The sequence below is a fragment of the Phoxinus phoxinus genome, assembly GCF_949152265.1.
Source record: "Phoxinus phoxinus genome assembly, chromosome: 9".
Lineage (NCBI taxonomy): Eukaryota > Metazoa > Chordata > Actinopteri > Cypriniformes > Leuciscidae > Phoxinus > Phoxinus phoxinus.
The window spans coordinates 25,017,286-25,037,828 of NC_136884.1; the positions used below are offsets into that span (position 1 = coordinate 25,017,286).

Here is a 20,543-nt window from a genome sequence, read left to right on the forward strand (position 1 = left end):
TTAAATAGCAACATGCTGTCTCCGTTGAGTATCGTTTTCTGAAACCAAACTGGAGAGGATGTAATGCAGCATTGTAATCAAGATGTTCCACTAGCTGCGCTGCAACTACTTTTTCAAATACTTTGGAGATAGTGGGAAGGATGCTTATAGGTCGATAGTTAGAGACCTGGAGCTTGTCTCCTGACTTGTGTATAGGCTTTACTATAGCTGTTTTCAGAGCTGTAGGGAAAATACTTTCATTTATAGACTGATTTATAACTTTAGTTAGTACTGGAGTTAAAAATGCCTTGTGCTCTTTTAAAAACACAGAATCAATGGAGAAAATATCTTTAGATTTACTATTATTTAAGTGTGATATTACTTTTAAAACTGTCCCTTCATCTACATGAGATAATTTAAAAAAAGACTCATCACAATTTAAGTTATATACACATTGATTTCGGAAACGTGTCTGCCAGATCCCGCACATAATTTAAACAATAATCATTAAAATGTGTTGCCACCTCTGTATTGTCATTTTGAATAACTCCATTTATTTTAAGTTGTACATGATAACAATTTGTTTTTTCTTTTCCAAGTAATTTATCCATGCTTTTCCAAAGAAGTTTACTATTGCCTTTTGCATCTTTAATCAGATTTAAATAAAAGTTTGCCATGGCTTTTCTAAGCTGCGTGGTAACCTTGTTCCTTAGACTTTTCTATACATAATGATCAGTGGTCAATTTTAATTTAAGAAAGGTTTTAAGTGCCAGGTCTCTCTGCTTCATTAGATCCCAAAGAGAGCTACAAAACCATGTCAATTTCTTTTTATTAGTTTTGTTTCTCTTTAATTCTGTATATTTGGTAACGGTCTCCTGTAAAGTTAAAATAATATTATTGCATGTATACTCACAGCCTTTACTGTCAACTTTACACTCCCAATCTATTTCATTTAAATCATTCATCAGTGCAATTTGATTTCTCTTAGGAATATGGAAAATTTTATGTTGATTATTTATTTGCTGTTTGTCCCTGTACCTGGATTTATTAATTTTTCTAGCAACTAGAGTCAGGTTGTGATCTGACAAACCTGTTATTAAATTGTATATTTTAGTAACCCTATCTGGTTTATTTGTAAATATGAGATCAAGCAAAGTTTGGGAGTTTTTTGTTAGTCTAGTTGGCTTGTTTATCATTTGAGTCATTTGTACCGAATTTGTGATATCCTTAAGTTTTTTCTTTCTTATTTTATCAAGCCAGTTTATATTCAGATCACCCATTAACAGAGTTTCTTTTCTTTCATATTTTTTAAGTATTTCAGCTAAGCCAAGATAAAATTCATTTGTCGCATTTGGTGGTCGATATACAGCAAGTAAAATTAATGACATTTGTGCTGAAAGGGTTATAGTAACACCAACGCACTCCAAGGTTTGCACTGGAATGTCTATTTGATGACTATCGATGCTGTCTTTCACGTAGATTAAGACTCCACCTCCTTTCCCCCTCCCTCTGTCCCGTCTGTAAACATTATATCCAGGAATTGTAAACACGGATAAAGGAGTTTTGGATGTTAACCAAGTCCAAAAGTAAATGTTCCAACTGTTCCGTTTTTGAAATCACACTACGTATATTTATATGTCCGCCAAATATTACTTTTGGTTTTGTTTTAGGATTCCATAGTACCGATGCATGATTTACTGTTTGAAAAAGTTTAGTGTTTCGTTGTTTGGAGGTGACAATAGTCTGCAGCGAGCTAAGTTCTGCTGTTTTAGACGCACAGCATGCTAAGATATTACCTTGTAGCATGGAGGTCACTGGTGTTGCCGTAGATGTATTCAGCTGCGGTGAATGTTGTAAGACCATAGGGCCAGGATTTGCATGGACATCCCCGCATAGTAGTAACGTAATGCAAAGAATCGTCGCACCTCCTCGCTGAACTTTTGCGTGACGAGAAACTCTCCGTGCGCGTAGCTGACCGCGGTGATCATCCTGGCATACGGCTCGCCCACCGTCCAGCACGTTAGAGTAGATTATATACTGGCTCCACGAGTCCAAGGGAGCAGCGAGCGTCTTTGGCACACCGCCAAGTGAAGTTGAGCATTCGCAAGCAGCTACCCAGCTCCCAAACATTTGTGTAGTAGTGAGAGCCATCAGGTAAAGCAACACAATTAGCACACTTAAGGCTTGGGCATTTATATCTTTTGTCCATGGCCACAATGGCCAGATTGTTACGGCAATTCTTGTATCAAGCGGCTTCCCAGATGTCTTAGGGATAGGTGAAGAGTCAGCGCCTGCCAAGCTGCTACTACTGTTACCTACTGCCGCTGCCGCCATGTTTTCCCGTGTATGTAACTACAGATGTTATCTGTGCATGATCCGTTGATGAGGTTGTTACGGTTCACCACTACACCATCACCACTGGGTCGTCCTGCTTTCCCCTCTCTTTCTGTGGCCACAGATGGGTAGAAATGTGCCAGTTGCCGAGAGAGTCCTGGAAATTTGGCCTATGATTCAGAAATACATCAATGCTGCAGAGAATAAGAAGGTTCAAAAACCAAACACGGCCTCTTATGACGCCATCCTGGCAGCACAGGGGGATCCACTCTTAATCCCAAAGCTCCAATTCTTCCTCTCCATTGCAAGAAGTTTCAACCCCTTTTTCCAAAAATACCAGACAGATGAGCCTGTGTTGCCATTTTTGGCAAAAGATTTAACTCAGCTTCTCTTGGTAAGTATCACTGTAAAGGTTTTGATTAACTCATTTGAATGTAAACCTGTATTAATTGATGGAATGGATTGGTAACTATCTGCTTGTTGTCATCATCAGAGTTTACTGAGGCGCTTCATCAGAAGGGAGCTCATTCAAGACCTAACCCCCCTGTAGCTCATTAAATTGGACATCTCTGATGAGAAGAACTGGATCTCCCTCAAAAGGGTAGACATAGGCCACATTTACACATAGCCGGGTATTTAGAGAAACGAATATTCCCCCCCCTCCGTTTTCAATAATAACATCGTGCACACAACCCGCATAAATACGCCGTCGAGCGCCATCATAACTATGCCAAACCAAGGATAAAGCCATGCAAGCCAATCAGAATCCTCAGAATCGACAAGAGAGAACCTAAAACCCCGTTTCTCCCAGTTGACACGACAACATATAACCGAAGTTTTCAGAAATCTCCTCTTTGGCCGGAGTTTTTAGAAATAATAGTTTTCTGGGATAAAAACTGCGTTTTCGTGTAAATGACAGGCCAAAACGCAGCGAAATATCTGCGTTTTCCCATCGTGTAAACGGGGCCATAGGCTTGAGGGCTGAATCTTCCATCAAGGTAATTTCATTGTTGTTTATTTGTTTTACACAATCACACTAATCACACAATCACAATTACATACAAGTGGGACCTGATGGGGTATCGCCAAAAGTTTTGAAGGTCTGCGCCGAACAAATGGCAGGTGTGTACACAGACATCTTCAATATGTCTCTCACACAGGGAGTGGTACCACGCTTATTTAAGTCGTCGATTATTATACCAGTCCCCAAGAAAGTAGATACATCTACCCTGAATGATTTCAGGCCAGTCGCATTGACATCAGTCCCCATGAAATGTCTAGAGAAACTTGTACTAAGACACATTAACTCTGTGGTTCCGGACAATGTTGACCCATCACAGTTTGCCTATCGCCCTAATAGGTCAGTGGACGACGCAGTGGCCATGGCTCTGCATCTCTCTCTTCAACATCTGGACCGGAGCGGAACATACGTAAGAATGCTTTTCTAGGATTATAGCTCTGCTTTCAACACGATTCGACCTGGAAAGCTAATTGAGAAGCTGGTCTACCTCGGGGTCCCAACCACCACCTCTAACTGGGTTTTGGATTTTCTTACGAACAGACAACAAAAAGTGAGGATGGGAGGTAATATCTCTACTGAGCTCACTATAAGCACAGGAACACCACAGGGCTGCTGTCTCAGCCCAAAACTTTTTACTCTCTACACACATGACTGTGGCACTAACCAGAACAACACTGCTATCATTAAATATGCTGATGACACAACTGTGTTGGGCCTGATTAAAGGTGGGGATGAGACTGGTTACAGGGGAGCTGATTGACAATATTCTGGCTTATGGGGATGACAATGATCTCATTCTGAATATAGATAAAAAAAATAACTAATCATGGATTTTAGGAAGAAATCCATTCTACAGCCACTGATCATCAAGGGGATTGAGGTGGAAAAAGTTGAGAGTCACAAGTTCCTAGGCCTGCATGTGTCATCAAATTTGAGTTGGACCATAAACACTGCTGTCACAGTGAAGAAGGCCCAACAGCGGCTTTATTTTATCAGGCTGCTAAGAAAGGCAGGACTCAGCCGCAACCCACTCATCCAGGCCTATAGAGGACTTGTTGAAAGCATCCTAACAAATGGCATCACTGTCTGGTTTGGAGGCACCACCCAGGCAGAAAGGAGAGCTCTCCAGAGGGTAATAAAGACAGCGGAGAGGATCATTGGGTCGGACCTTCCTTCTATGGACACTCTATTCACACAACGCTGCAGGAAGAGAGCTAAGAACATTCTCAGGGACATACACCACCCTGCACATTCCATATATAACTTGAGACATAGCAGACCGGATAGTATTATTTCACACAGGGTGCGGTTCTATAATAGTTTCTTTCCAGCCACAGTGAGACGAAGGACATGGCAGAGGGAACAAATGTGTCTGCCTCATTTTTGGTAAAATGATAGGTGTTATCTCTGTTTATATAGAGGTGTTACAGGAAGTCTATGCAATGTTCATGTGGCTGTTTCTGTTAGATAGAAAATGTTTATTACAGTAAGTTTTTAAATATTTATATTATGTAGTATCTTGGGACAGTGCAATATTTGTTTTAACGTAGAGCAATCTTAAATTAAATAGTAATCTTAAAGTAATAATTGTTAGTGTGGGGGTTTGCTTGGGTTTGCTGCCCTTCGTTGAATGTATTTTTTAAGGTCTTGATTGTATTCCTTATAATCTATTTATTATGTGTGTAGTGTGTTGTGTGTACTGTAGCTTGCTAGCTGGTTTTCTATGTTTACTTTTATGTTGACTCTACGAGCTCTGCTACAAAAATTCCTATGTACCTGTATAGCTGTACCGGTACAAATGGCAAATAAAACTTTAAACATTAAATTGGTTCACAATGAATATTTATGATCATTAATATTATACAAACATTTCCTTTCAAAGAAAACATTGACATGGGTGTTCCTTAAATAAATAATTATTATATTAATTAATTATTAAATTAATAATGTTCCTTAATAGGCACTCCTGGGCAAACCAGGAACCAAGATAGGGGAACACTCCGTACTCAGCCTGAGAAGAGAGTGTTTGCAGAGTCTGATTCGAATCATAAAGAAACTGCAAGAAAGGTCCCCATTGAAATTCCCCATTGTTAGGCAGATTGCCTGCCTGGATCCCACAAAGATGGTCAAAGATCCAGAGTGGTGCATCGTACAGATGAAGGCATTAGTACAAACTTTCATCCAGGGACAGCAGCTGGCAGGTGGCATTGCAGCTGGTAAGAAAATATTGTACAGGGACAGTAGAGCTGGATAGGTTATTGAAATGGAGTAAGGACTTGTGCTCATTTGTGGTTTTCTGCCTTTTCTAAGAGGTTTGAAAATGTCAATGATCAGTTTGTAATTTAGGCAAGACCTTTGTGTACCCAGGTTGAGAACCACTGCTTTAGATACTGTTGTGTATATATGATGAACTGTATGTACTTTTGTTGAATGGATGATGACGCAGTTGACTGGTATATATTTAAATTTTCCTTTCAATGTTGCAGGTGATGTCATCATTCAGCAGTTCACTTCCTTGCTCTCGGTTGTGGGCAGAGAAGAAGAGTGTGTTTCCTTCCAACCCCTGAGGCAGCGTCTGGATGTCTTTCTCCACTCCAAACTCTGCACGTCCCACCCTGACCTGCTCAAGTTCTGTCAAAGTGCTCTCCTCCTGTCCCATGGACAAGCCACAGTGGAGAGAGGCTTCTCAGTTAATAAGGAGGTAGAAACATGCAACCTTCGCGAGGAATCTCTCGAAGCCCTCAGGTTAATCTGCGATAAAGTAATTGTCTGTGGTGGCGTTCTGAAAGTTCCTCTGACCAAGGAGCTCTTGGCATCTGCTGCTTCAGCAAGGTCACAATACAGGCTGTACCTTGATAGTGAGCGGAAAAAAAGGAGAGTGCCACACAAGAGCTGAAGAGGAAAGCAGCAGAGAAAGAGCTGGAGGACCTCCGGAACCAGCGGCAGGTACTCGGTAGTGTGTGCCATTCACTTGAGAATGAAGCCGACAAGTGGGCAGAGATGGCTGAGGGAAAGGCAGGAACAAAGATGGCTGAGCTCATCACAAAATCGAACTCTCTTCGAAGAAGGCACAAGGACAAAAAAGCAGAACTTCTCCAAGTGGAAAAATTGATCGAAGAAAAGGCCGCACAGCTGAGGCACTTGTGATCCTGCCTTAGCAACTTTTATGTTTGTTGTTAATGTTTGTTGTTAATTCAATTCATTGTTTATTCTCTCTCTCTCTCTCTCTCTCTCTCTCTCTCTCTCTCTCTCTCTCTCTCTCTCTCTCTCTCTGTTGGACAGTCCTTGGCTTGTCCAGTGTTGAAGTTATTTGTTTCAACTCCCTCCCAGTGTTGAAAGTTGAAATTAAGTTATAATTGCCTCATTAAAGATATTTCTGGAAAGATATTTCATGTCTTTATTTGTCACTTTACTTAACACTTAACACTGCTACAGTTGAAGTTTGAAGCCGTGTTGGTAGTAAAAATATTTTGATGGTAATAAAATAGGTGGTAAAAAGGAAGTAAATTCAATTTAAGAATCTCTGTATAAACCCTGCATACAAATCGGAAAAAAACTGTAACAAATCATTTAGCCTTTGTTGCTTCAAAAACAGAATGTCTTGTTGAATTCACCTTACAATAAAACGAGGTGATCGCGAATAAAAGCGCTCTGTATCTGCTGCTCATCGCATTCGTTTAGTTGGCAAGAACGCATTTCGTCAATAGTTCATGTTTAGATAATGCCAGATTGTTGACAAACTCACTGCTCAAACATTTTAAAACTCTACAAAACCAGTTGAAACAAATGGATTAAACACTTCAACTGAAATTGTGTCTGAAAAACCTTTAAATACAATACATAAAACTACAATATTTATAACCCAGCAAACATTTGGACGTTCAATGACCGTTGAAAAGACGTCCGTCCGAGACGTCCCGTCATGGTTGAAAAATAGTTCCAAAATGAAAGTTGAACCGACGGCCGTGAATTCCACGTCTTTTCTGGCCGTGAATTCCACGTCTTTTCTGGCCGTGAATTCTACGTCTTTTTCTGCGCGTCCCTGGACGTCAGAATTAGTTTTCTTCTGGATGTTTATAATGTGTGTAGGCATATAAAATATACACCCATTGTGTTAAATCGTGACCAGCGATCTAGACGTTTACACATCTAAACTTGACAAAGGTTCTAAAAAGGTCCAAAATCGGTCCAGTCAGACTTACACTTCTATAACAAGTTATAATCACGTGTAGATCAAACAACACTTTACTTATACATTTAAGTACTTAATATAATGAACTGCATCTGAATATAGGGTTAAGGTTTGAGGCATGTAATTAAGCAATTTCTTACAGTAACTACATGTAACAAGGACACTGTAAAATAAGGTGTTATCTTATTTTCATTTTAATAGTTAATTACAAATGATCATAAAGATAACGGGATGAACTAAAAAGCCACAAAATTCCAAATCACATTTATTTATTTTACTGATTATACAATACAGATTCCCCTGGGAAACAGGAAAAACATATTCACCACTAGCTCAATTCCATTAATTTAGTTCAGTTTAACAACACTGTCACAAATATCTCCCTTTGTGTAGCATCTTTTTCACCAGAAAAGTTATTTTTTATAACCCCCACCCCCAGCTCTTCCTGGAGCATGTTTCAAATGTTCCGCCATGGCAGCATCAATTTCTGATTCAGTTGAATTTGGGCTCCACCTCTTCACAGCATCTGATGGAAGAGAATATTACAACAATTAAATGCTTTTATGGTCCTATAAAAAAAAAAAAAATTATTTCATGAATGAAAAGTTAAATCAAAATGTATGTATGCACACATATATGTGTGTGTGTGTGTGTGTGTGTGTGTGTGTGTGTATATATATATATATGGTATAATAATGTCAATAAAAGATTAAATGCATGCTAGATAAGTGAAAAAACAGCATTTGTCCACACACACACACACACACACACACACCCTTGAGAAAGACCCTTAACTACTGTAGGTGTGTAACTGACAAAGTGAACTGAACATTTCTGATAAAGACAGGTGGGCTGTGATGTCCCCTGAATAGATAAAGGTTACCCAAAAAATTTACATCAATATACATGGAACAAGAGATTTTTTTAGATTGGCATATGCCCCAAATTACCTTGAATTACATGATATAAAGGCGTGGCTTTAAATGGCTTCTTCTCAAGTTGGCCACCACCCCTCATGTTAAACTTAGCCATTAAAGCGTTTGACATCATTCTGTGAAAAAAAAAATTATGATTACTTCACCTTAGAAAAAATAACCAAATAAGGTCAACAAATCACAATTAACAGTACAGTGCAGCGTAGCAATTGCATGCAATGTTAAAACATACACTTTCACAACTACTCATCTATCAAGTGCTTTGGTGTAGTAATGAATGTCATTCATGGCTTACACTGAAATCATGTTTTGATTTCTTGTTTTCAGTCTGTCTGACTGTCTGATCCAGTACGGACTTATTAAAACTCCAGAACAATTAATGTGTGAAAGATTAAATTCAAGTAATATGAATGGCTGGGTTAATTATGGTTGGTAATCAATATATATTTTCCTTAAATATTTTGCAGCTGTACAAAAATTCAACAACTCAAGGGAAATACCTGTTCATAACTTTGTTAACGCAGTCTCTGATGGAAGATCCACCAATTCTGGACAGTTGCTGGACCTAAATGTGAAAACAATTGAAATAATGCTAGAGAAAGATAAATATGTATGTATTTGTGTATAAATCCATCTATGTCAAAACTCACGCAGATCGACTTTTTATCAACATCTTTAATGTTTTCTTCAAAGACTTTTAGGTCACTCTCAGAATCGTTGTAGAGCTGCCAGGGTCCAGAATGCCGACTACTTGCTGAAGTTGATCTTTTAAATCGAACAACATCGCAAACACCTTCCTTTGAAATTCTGAAAGAAAAATTGATTACATTAATATGTACACACACCTGGACACATTTTATGATGTAAAAATAATAAGAAAAAAATATTGGGAAATTAAGGCATTTCATTTTACTGCCCAGTGTTTTAAAACCACCACATATAACATTTCTTACTTGTGGTTGACATGGGGTAGGCGCTCTTTGAGGGTTTGGTGCCACCTATTTTGAAATAAAATAAAGAAATAATAAAAATAAAAATGTTAATTCAATTTTGTGATAGGACAACCCCATGGCTGGAACAGTCCATTAACATACATACCCTCACTTCTGTGCTCACTCCTCGATGCAGCAGTCAAGAGGAAAAACAACATTATGAAATCTTGTTATTAATTTTAAATGCTTATTTAATGCTCAAGAGAAATATATTATCATTATTAATGTTGAAAATAGTTGTGTACAATTTAATTTTCTGGATTATTTAATGAATAGAAAGCTTTCAACATTGATAATAATCATAAATGTTTGTTGAGCATCAAACCATCATATCAGAATGATTTGTGAAGGATCATTTGAAACTGAAGACTGGAGTAATGATGATAAATTCAGCTTTACTGTAATACTGTAATAAATTACATTTTAAAATATGTTAAAATGGAAAACAGTTCTTAAAATGTAAAATATTTCACAATATTACAGTTGTGTATTTTAAATAAAAAAAATGCAGAAAAGAAGAACTAAAAAAAAGATGCAACTAAAGCTCTCACATGCGCTGGGGCATCCGCTGGTGCTGGTGCTGGGGCGTCCGCTGGTGCTGGTGCTGGGGCGTCCGCTGGTGCTGGTGCTGGGGCGTCCGCTGGTGCTGGGGCGTCCGCTGGTGCTGGGGCGTCCGCTGGTGCTGGTGCTGGGGCGTCCGCTGGTGCTGGTGCTGGGGCGTCCGCTGGTGCTGGGGCGTCCGCTGGTGCTGGGGCGTCCGCTGGTGCTGGGGCGTCCGCTGGTGCTGGGGCGTCCTATGGTGCTGGGGCGTCCTATGGTGCTGGGGCGTCCTATGGTGCTGGGGCGTCCTATGGTGCTGGGGCGTCCTAAGGTGCTGGGGCGTCCTAAGGTGCTGGGGCGTCCTAAGGTGCTGGGGCGTCCTAAGGTGCTGGGGCGTCCTCTGGAGCTCGGGCGACCTAAGGTGCTCAGGCCTCAATCCATAATTTGGGACTTGAGACAATACTATATAGAAATTAAAAACAAAAGGTGTTAAAAATAATGAGTTATTTAAGGTAAGAAAGGACACATTAAAGAATGAACAAACCATAACTGAACGATTACCAAAAAAGTCCTCTTTAGGTGGATGACATTAAACAAGAAAACAATACTATGGCTTTTTCGGTTATCCCAGATGGACTGGAGAATGATTAATGAATTATCTCTCTGAAAGATGGCTGTTTGTTATGTGACCTTGTAGACAAATTGCACCTTGCATGTAATTTCATTAAGTACAATAAACATAAAAACATGTATAAAAAATTTTTTTTATACAAAAATATTAAAAGAAATCACTTTTTTAATCGAAGTTATGGGATACTAAGTTGACATTCAGGCAAAACACATCTGACTCATGGAATTTATTTCTACCTCTAAATGAGAATAAAGTGAGGCAAAAGTGTATGCACTTTGGAGGCAAGCAATGTCTTTGTATAGAGTGGGAATGCATTCAGGGATGCACCAAATAATAACAAAAAGCATTAGGATCAAACACTATCTTGATACCGATGTTTACTGTAATATATAAAAGTCATTTTTGAAAGCATGATTCTTTGTCGTAGTATTAGTAAAAAAAGTAAAAAACTTACAACTTAATGTAGGGTACATAAAGTCAGGGGTCGGGCACGTCTCATCCAAGTGTGTTGGACAAAAAACTTGATCTTCAGCACAAAAAGTACATATGAAAAATTATGACATGTCAAAAATGTGTAGACTGTTTAAGCCAAATCTACACAATTAATATCTACAGTTTACCATACCTTTTTTATTGCTTGAAGAATGTGCTTTATTTTATCTTCATTGGCTTTGTGTTGACCTTGAACTGTAAATAAAATGAAATTGTAATTAATGATATTAAGCCCCCCAAATAACAAGTCCTATTTGTTTAAGTATATTTTCAAACTGAGGCATTTACCTGGCTTGGGTTTTGGATTGATATATTTTGGTGGAGGATCTGGGTAGGACACAGCCCTTTTATCAGTTTGTTTATTTTTATTTGGATTAGGTTGTACTTTTCCTTTGTACAAAACAAAAGCAAAGTAAGTTAATCCAACACTTATGCTGAGCTTTTAATACAGAACAGTATTCAACATTTTACTTCTGCAATGATTAGGCAATCACATCATTGTAATTCCATGTAAAAAAAACTTCTTCCTCTGAAAGCCATCATTTTGAAGGGCTACAAATAAAATTATACAAAGGGAATATTTATGATTAGGCTAAAGACGCACAATAACATAAAAGTTGGCAACTCACGTTTTTTGACTGCCAGGAGACTTTGACTGAGCTGTGTTGTCTCAATGTCAGTCACGTCACTGTCATTTTCAAGGTCCAATTCTAAATAGAACAAAACAGAAATAAATTTGTGACAGTTTTAGGTTCACATATGAAAAACAGTGCAAGATTGCAAAGCCGTTATTATGAACCAAATAATAATGTACCATTAACAAAGTCATGGAAGACTTTCCTCTTTCTACTTCTTTTTGCTTTGCCCCGATTGTCCATTACCTAAAAGATAAAACAACAGGACAAGCTTAACTTTCAGGACACTAAATCCTGTCCATTTATTCCAATAGTGTGAAAGCAATTGGACATAATTGTGAATCAAACATGCTAGTGATTGTATATACAAAAGAATGTTGATTGTTGAATTACACCCAAGTCAGATCATGTTGACCACGGTTAACCACAAGATTAAAACCATCAGGTGGATTTAATGTTATCGCTAATTAGTGTGTTAGGTGCTTTTCCCAACCTTACTAAAGTAACAGTGCAAATATATATATATAAAAATAAGGAATTATTACCAAGTCTAGTCATGTTGGTGCAGCAGAGGGAATATAGTGTAACCCTGTTTGTAAGGAAGACACACAGCCTTTTTGTAGACACTTTCTCTGTTTGTCAGTATTCGCTTTGCCATTGTCAAGTCACTGCTGACAAACATTATGTTGAAGAGCTTTGAGTTGCATGGCTTTTCAAAGACACTCTCACAGTCAGTTTCCCTAAACACATCCATCCTTAGTGTTCCATCGCTTCGTTTCTCCTGGATAAATCCCACTGCATTATCGATCAGGAACACACAGTTGTCAGGCATCTTTGCTGTTAGCTTGCTTGTCTTTTGGGATTGTCTGGCATGTCTTTCATTACATTGTCTTTCAGCAAGTCTGTTTGTGACTTGCACTAGAGGTTGTTTGCCACTTCTCACCATTTTTTTGATAACCTGTAAGTGGTTCTCAAACGGAAAACATGAAATGTCATTCAAAGAGCTGTGGAAGTTTGCAGCATCATCTGTTAAGTGTTTGATGGAATGAATGTTGTATGTTGGAAAGGTGGGTCCATAAAAATCCACAGAGCCATCCACAAAGTGCTCCAGAATGTTGTGGGCGTATCCTAGATAAGACTCTCTCTTCTCATTAGCTTCATCCAAAAGAATGCTCATACCAACACTCAGACAAAGAAAGTGGTGATACTGATCATTAGGAAGCACATCCTTCAAAATTAATGGTCCTGTGTAGAGCATGAACTGACGTAGCTCAGTAGCTTTCCACCGATCCAAGTCTTCCATGCTTCTTGGCTGCCTTGCAAACTCTGCAGGCAAAGCTCGTTTCAACTGACCAATGTTCATTTGTACTTGCTCTCTCTGAGCTTTACTCAGGCGACAGATAACTGGCCCACGCCACAAGTATGTCAGAAGCCTTTTCGTGGCTCCAAGACATACTAGGTGCATGTAGTCAAGGGGGAACTGTTTCACACACAAAATACCAGCTCTAACAAGAGGTGATATTTGTTTTTGATGGTCAGGGTATCCAACTCGGTTGAACATCTCATCTGTTCTTCCTTCAGAAGGACCCTTTGTCAAGTAAACTACCCTATTCTCGACCATTTGTGCTACTGCAACACATCGCTCACATCCATGCAGACTATTGTGACTTTTTATAGATTTTAGAAATGACCGGGCTTGTGCATCACAGATGATCGCCTTCACTGTAACTCCGTGAACTAAATTCTGGAATGAAAATCCATTTTGAATGAGCGGTTGCAACTCCTCCAAGAAATCTTCTAAAAACTCCTCAACAGGGTAAGGCTTGCTGGACCCATAATACAGAGCTACAACAAATGGCTGAAAATTCGGAATTTGACCAAGAATGGGCCAGAAACACATTTTACTCGATTTAAACAATGGCACGCCATCCACATTAAAGGACAGTTCAACCTGCTCTGGCAGTGTCTCTTTTGAAATGTGTTCAAGAAGGTAACGCTCAATACCATAATAGATATACTGTCCATTGCATTTATTTTGAACTGGCACTCCTTGGGGAGTATCAAGAAGGCTTCTAGCATCTTTGGGAAGTCTATGGCCATGGCGCCTGAGCACACAAAGAAGCTCATTTAGTGCCTTGTGGGTTTGGTTTGTAGCAGTAGCCCAATTAGCCAAGTCTACGTGGAGAGAAGGCGTTTCATCAGTTGAATGTGAAGTCTCATCCAACTGCTCAGAATCTGTTTCAGTAGAATCTGTGTCATAATTGTGTTCTTCATCTGTATCACCCCTAATGGACACTGCTACTGTGCTGACAGAAGAACTACAGCCCTCCATAGTAGGTAAATCGTCATATGTTGATCCCTCTGCGAGTGGACTGCCCTCCCCCGCCAAGGCTGGCTCCACTGACCCCTCGGATTCAGAACTGCTACCACGTTCCACTAAGGCATCAACCCTTGCCCTTCGTCGTCTCCACTTCTTTTGGTATTCAGACGACATGTTTAGTGTTATTATAGAGGATGATTTTGCAATTAAAACTGCCTTGATTAATGCTTGATTTGCTTTGTAGTGATGTAACCTAAATAGTAATAATGCTTTTGCTAAGATAGATATATGTAACCCTGTTAGTTATGGTAAACAAGATATGTACTGTGTGATTTTAATATTATTAAGAAAATTACTTACTTGCATGAAATGTATGTGTTAACTGATTTAGAGTAGAAAGTACTTATGTATTAGAAATAGTTTTATGATGTACTAGATAAAGTATATTTTGCAGACGATTAAGAGAAGAAAGCAGAGGAAGAGAAAGCGGAGGCGACGTGAGAGATTACGGCGTAAGCAGCTAAGAGCTATGTCTAAGAAGTTGGCAGAACTCCAATTGATGACGTCAGGAGAGGTCCTGGAACCCGCATTCCGATGTCTGCATATAAAAGGCTGACAGAGAGACTGAAGACTTTGGATTCTGAATAGCGCAGTTTCCCTCGACGCCTGTATAACCAGCTGCTTGTTGAAACTTATTATTATTGTAACCTAACTTTAACTTTGATATAACGTTTGTTAACTTTAATAAAACTTATATTATATTATTGGCAAGTTATTGTCTGAATAATTATTTAAGGACCTTAAGCAAGAACTGACCACAGGGAAGTCTGCTGAACTAATTGTAAGTATTTTGAATGCTTATAGTATTGTCCAGACTCGACTTTCCTTACCTACCTGAGAATAAAGGATAAATAGGTAAAAGGTGTAAAGGATATTGGAGACACCATAAAACATGGCGCCCAACGTGCTTTAATTGTCTAATTACTGGCCAGAATTAGACAATTGAGCGCTTGACAAATAGAGTAAGCGTGAATGCTTCAGGTTAAATAGTTGATGTAATATAGAAATTATTACATATAAGTTGATTACGCAAAACTAAAGCCCTGAAAGGGCGGAAAAAGTATTTAAAGAAAATCCCTGAACGGGTCAAAATACTATATTTTGCGAGGAAAAGTATTTGCAAATACACTCTAGTGAGAGAAAAATTCCGAGAGAGTGGAAAAATAAATAAAATAAAGGCTATATGCATACCCAGAGAGGGTAACATTATATACAAATAAAATTCAGAGAGAGTGGAAAAATTTATAATATTAAAACCCAGAGAGGGTTGAATGTGCACATAAGAAAAACTAACTTAAAGAGTGAAGACAACTAACAGGCGTATATAAAAAGTGAAGAAATCACTAAAATAGCTCTAAGATAATAGAGGTTAAGCTATGGCTACAAAAGCTAAAATAAAATCCAGCAATATTTTTATTCAGGCATATACATGGGGAGATTATCGTGTATTAGGATGGCAAAAAATAGCCTTACAGGCAGAGACATCAATCCAGGAGACGGAACCAGGAGAAATACTCCTTTGGCTTCCCTCAACAGAGGGATTGCAGTCAGGACACTTCACAGAAAGTGAAGTTGGTTTAGCAATATTGCAATGGATGCAAGAAATAGCGAAAAATCAACACTGTACAATACAATTACAGTGCAAAACTCCAGAGGCAGAAAATATAATCAAAACTATTAGCAAAAAAGATGAAGGTAAAATAGAGATTTATGACATGTGTGGTAAAGCGTTAAAAAGAGAAAAAGGACACGTACCAGACATGGAAAGAGTTAAAAGATACCAGATGGGTATCAACGACTTTGAGCAAGCGGAAGAAATCCGCTTGACAATACCAGTAATTGAAGACGAGGATCGGGCTAGTGTGATTACAATGGCCCATCAACACACACCTACACCAGAATCATATGAGCTGCAAATAGGCGGAATAAGACTGCTTGTTAGAGACAGTTTAATCGAAAGAACAGAAGGTGGCGTCGTAATACTGAATGGAAACAGACAAATGATAACTGGCTCAGGAACAGCTGGGGCTATTTTCAATAAATTAGGTAAACAGACGTTGCAGGAGATAGAGAAAATGAGAGCTCAGCTTGGACCTCAGCACGCAGCGACAGTAAGAATAACCTCTGGCCTCCCACAGTGGAATTATGTGGCGCATACAGTAATGACTGATTGCAGAGAAGAATTTTGCGATGCAGATCGCTCATGTGTAGAGGCCAGAACTATCACTGCAGCAGTAATAAAAGAAACACTAAGTAGACAGGAGAATCAAATACACATGACTTTAATGGGAACAGGGCAATACAAACACCCAGTAAATTCAATAATAGAAGGCATATTATCGGGAATGACAGATATGTCCCAGGAAGGTCATTTGACCATAAATCTATTAATGTCTAACATAAACTGCGAGGAATTTGGGAAAATTCTTGACAGAAGGGAGGAAAGGGTCCAGCCGGGACCCTCTCAGCCGTCTGCTCCTCTGTGGAATGTTCCTGCAGGAGACAGAGAAATGAAACAGGGTGAGAGAGTTTGAGGACGAATCTGAGCTGTCAGAGTTTGGTTATGACGCGGACAGTTCAGATTCTTCAATATTTTCTGTAGACAGTGATAGCAGTGAAAAACAGCATATTTACAAAGACTCTAGACTGCGGAATAAAAGAGGAGGCCAGATGGAATTAAAAAGAGTGACGGATCAAATAGAAAATGATTGGCCGGAAGTTCGAGTAAATGGACTTTCATTCAAAAATCCTACCAGTGACAAAAGAGGTAGAACATTAACAAGACATTGGGATAAGAAAATTGTTAATGATAGAAATTTGACGTACGGCCAAATGAGATCGGCAAGTCGATCACCCTCTGCTCAGAGAGTCGCTCGGACTGAGGGATGGTCAAAAACAGGAAAAACTGCGTTGTATCAAGAAGGATACGAGTATAATAGACAAATAGTTAAAGAGCTGGAAAAAGTAGTTTGTTCATTAAAATCTGAAATTAAAAGTCTGAAAACAGAAATAGAAACATTAAGATGTACGGACACAATAGGACTAAAGGACAGAATTAAGAATGACCAGGATAGTCAGGCTAAAAGTCTAAGAAAAACAGTCAGGATTAGACCTGCGACTCCTGGAATTCCAACTTCTTATAGACAATTAGAGGTTGCGACCCCACAAGAAATTGAAGAAAACCTAGATAGCGTACATGCAAAACTGCTGGAATTACAATTAACAGAAGCGGTTAGGAAACAGGTAGGCAATAAAAAACAGCATGAAGACCAGAGTGCGTATGCAGAGCGGATAATGAAAGCTGCTGAACATGCACAGCTGGGTTGTGTTGCTGCTACTAGGTTGGTTCAAACCTGTACAGGCCACCCAATCTCATCTGAGGCATTGGGAAAAATGAGGAATTTGACAGGCATAGAAGATAAAATTAAAGACTGGACCAAAACACTCGTTAATGCCCAAAAAGAGCAGATTCCCTTATTAGGAATGTGGCTATCTATTGAACGGGATATCCCTGAGGCTGACAAAGTCCCGTTGCTGAGGCAAGTGGGTAGGAGAATTCCCGGTGGTCGTAATTTAATTACATTACTTAATAATGCGACCAGACAAAAAATTGAAGAAAAATTAGCTGAGTATGATCTCGCTACCAGACATATGAAATAAAAAAGTAACATTACACCGCAAAATAAACAACATCACGAGCCACAATTTAAAGAGAGATTTAATAAGAATAAATTCCAGAAGCCAGGAGGATTTAAACCATATGGAGCCAGTCATCAGAGCGGCAATAGAAAAACTAACAAGTTTGCCGGGAACAGACAGACAACAGTGAAATCAGGCATGAAGTATGCACAGGGAGGAAAAAAACTCCCACAGAAGTCAGGCTTCATTCCAGCAGCAAAATGGGAAGATATGACTCCTGCTGAACGAACTAAAATAATTGAAGACCGTAAAACCAGAAATCCAAACATAAAAAAGCTTGGAAGGACTAAGGTAATTAATAAGGCAGAAAACCAAAATCAGAAAAACAAACAGGACACATGCAAAGCCAAGGAGCGAGTCAACTCCGATATAGAATGAAGGTTAATTGGCCAGTTGAAACACAGACTTTGTGACCCAAGGGTTAAAGAAGAAAATGAAAACCTATATGTTGACATTAAGGGTACAACGTATGTTGTGGACACAGGGGCTGACATTTCAGTTTCAACTGAGCCTTTACATACAAATGGTACGATAAATGTACAGACGTATGATGGACAAATTAAAACAGAAAAAACTGGTGAACTATATGGAATTACTATGATTGAAGGGACTGAAAATTTATTGGCAGCAAAAGATTTGAAAAAGGTTTTCAGATTAAAGCCAGTTAATTACGAGCAGGAATTACAAAGAATTGAGAATGACATAAAAGGCTCACAGTGGGCTAAAGAGCAGCTAATGACAGAACTGCGTAAAACCCCGTATGGACGGAGCAAAAATGATTGTGGCAAAGTAAGTGATAAATATGCACATGTTATTGAGGGTGGAATTCATAAACCTCAACGGCAATACCCAATTAATAAAAAAGGACTGGCAGAATTAAATATAACTTTACAAGAACTCGAAGAGGAGGGAGTTATAAAGCGAGTCAAAGGTGCTATAACTAACTCACCGATTCAGTTAACTGCTAAGCCAGACGGAACGTTTAGATTTCTTACCAATTTCCGGGCATTGAATCGATTAACACGACCGGATAAACGTTATTTGATTAACGCACGAGATACAGTGGAGAAAATACGCGACGGACGATTTTATACGAAAATTGATTTAGCTAACGGATTCTATGCGGTTCCACTGGCTGAAGAAAGCCAGGAAAAAACTGCGTTTACCGCAAACCATAACCACTACGTTTACAAACGTTTACCGATGGGATATTCCAACAGTCCTGTGATATTTCAAAGTATTCTGGCCGAAATTTTGTCAGGCTTAGACGTTGAACTTTATATTGATGATATCTTAATCGTGTCTAATGAAGAACGAGAACACGTACAACTGGTAACAAACGTGTTGAAACGACTTGCGGAGGCAGGTTTAAAAATAAATATAAAAAAGACACAATTAATGACTGACATGGTCGAATTCTTAGGATTTTGGATTTCAGCAGGAAACAGAGGAGTTACTCAGTCCATGAAAGACCGAGTAAACCTGATTGAAACTCCAAAAACAGTTCGACAGGTTCAGCAAACAATGGGGCTATTGGGTTATGTTAGAGACTTAATCCCTCGTTTTAGCCAGATGTCTAAACCTATATATGCGACTATAAAAGGTGGACGGTTGAAATGGACCGAAAACGCTGAAGAAGCGTTGACAGAATTAAAAACAGCCATATTAAACTCAGGACAGCTGGAAGGACGGAACGATGAGAAAAACTTAGAAGTTGATTTGGAAATAGACGAAATAGGATACCAACTGATAGTACGAAATGAAAAAAGAAACATACCTGTTCGAATTCTGAGTGGAAACTGGGAAAATCCAGAACTGAAGTTCACTTGTGAAGAAAAACAGCTTGCAGCACTGAGCAAACGCTATTCCGAGCTGAAAGGCTTAGGGCGTGGTCAGAAAATTTTTGTTAACACAAACACAGCAGTATTGGCTCATCTCTCTAAAAATAAAGTTAAAGACGCCCGTGCGCTTAACAGCCGATGGCAAAGATGGGAAAATATGTTACTAGACCCAGATTTAATAATTAGACAAAAGGAACTTAAAAAATGCCAGAAAATGAAAGTAGACCTTTATAAATCTACAGTTGCTTTTACAGACGGTTCAAAAACGATGGCTGATGAAACAGCTCACTGGGCTTTCATTTTGAAACAAAGCAACAAGGTCATAAGCACAGGGAAAGGAGTGATAAAAGGCACAGCCCAGTACGCGGAACTCATGGCAGTGTTCCAGGCATTAACAGCGCTTCAGAAAATGGGAATTTTACGAGCTATATTAGTCACAGATAGCTCTTATGTGGCAACAGGAATTAATGACAACTTGCATATCTGGAAAAAAAATGGATATAGCAAGTCTAAAGGTAGGCCAATCGAACACGCAACATTGTGGCAAGACATTCAGAAAATAATAGGTGAATTTGACCTTACAGTAATACATCAAAAAGGACATTCTAAGGAAGACTGTGCTTTAGCCATAGGAAATAATGAAGTTGACAAACTAGCGCGCATGAGGCGCATAGTGATAATTAAAGACACAGAAACAAATGTAATACAGAAAATACATGACCAGCTCAAACACCCAAGTGTTAATTTAGGCCCCGTTTACACGATGGGAAAACGCAGATATTTCTCTGCGTTTTGGCCTGTCATTTACACGAAAACGCCGTTTTTATCCCAGAAAACGATTATTTCTAAAAACTCCGGCCAAAGTGGAGATT

At 38.9% G+C, this 20,543-nt stretch overlaps 2 protein-coding genes and 1 long non-coding RNA gene across 4 annotated transcripts; 1 reads left to right on the forward strand and 2 right to left on the reverse strand.

Moving 5' to 3' along the window:
• The first annotated feature begins 4,705 nt into the window (after positions 1 to 4,705).
• LOC307004266 (uncharacterized protein) lies at positions 4,706 to 6,811 on the forward strand. Its single transcript, XM_079623363.1, has 3 exons — positions 4,706 to 4,757; positions 4,822 to 5,550; positions 5,821 to 6,811. Exons 2-3 carry the CDS (start codon positions 5,457 to 5,459, stop codon positions 6,228 to 6,230), a joined length of 504 nt encoding a protein of 167 aa, XP_079479489.1. The 5' UTR covers positions 4,706 to 4,757; positions 4,822 to 5,456; the 3' UTR covers positions 6,231 to 6,811.
• A 947-nt stretch (positions 6,812 to 7,758) lies between these two features.
• LOC307004089 lies at positions 7,759 to 10,136 on the reverse strand. Of its 2 annotated transcripts, XR_013798909.1 has the most exons (6): positions 9,560 to 10,136; positions 9,415 to 9,459; positions 9,112 to 9,268; positions 8,962 to 9,026; positions 8,477 to 8,577; positions 7,759 to 8,052 (listed from the first exon to the last, which is right to left on the reverse strand). It is a non-coding gene; the product is annotated as an uncharacterized lncRNA (long non-coding RNA). The 2 variants fall into 2 exon arrangements; XR_013798910.1 differs by having other exon boundaries at positions 9,415 to 10,136.
• A 1,163-nt stretch (positions 10,137 to 11,299) lies between these two features.
• Positions 11,300 to 14,245, reverse strand: LOC307004242 (uncharacterized protein; the record flags this gene model as incomplete). The annotated part of the gene is made up of 5 exons (XM_079623344.1): positions 11,300 to 11,311; positions 11,405 to 11,506; positions 11,746 to 11,826; positions 11,931 to 11,997; positions 12,297 to 14,245. The coding sequence occupies one exon, from the start codon at positions 14,243 to 14,245 to the stop codon at positions 12,302 to 12,304; it is 1,944 nt and encodes a 647-aa protein (XP_079479470.1). The 3' UTR covers positions 11,300 to 11,311; positions 11,405 to 11,506; positions 11,746 to 11,826; positions 11,931 to 11,997; positions 12,297 to 12,301.
• Between the last annotated feature and the right edge of the window lie 6,298 nt (positions 14,246 to 20,543).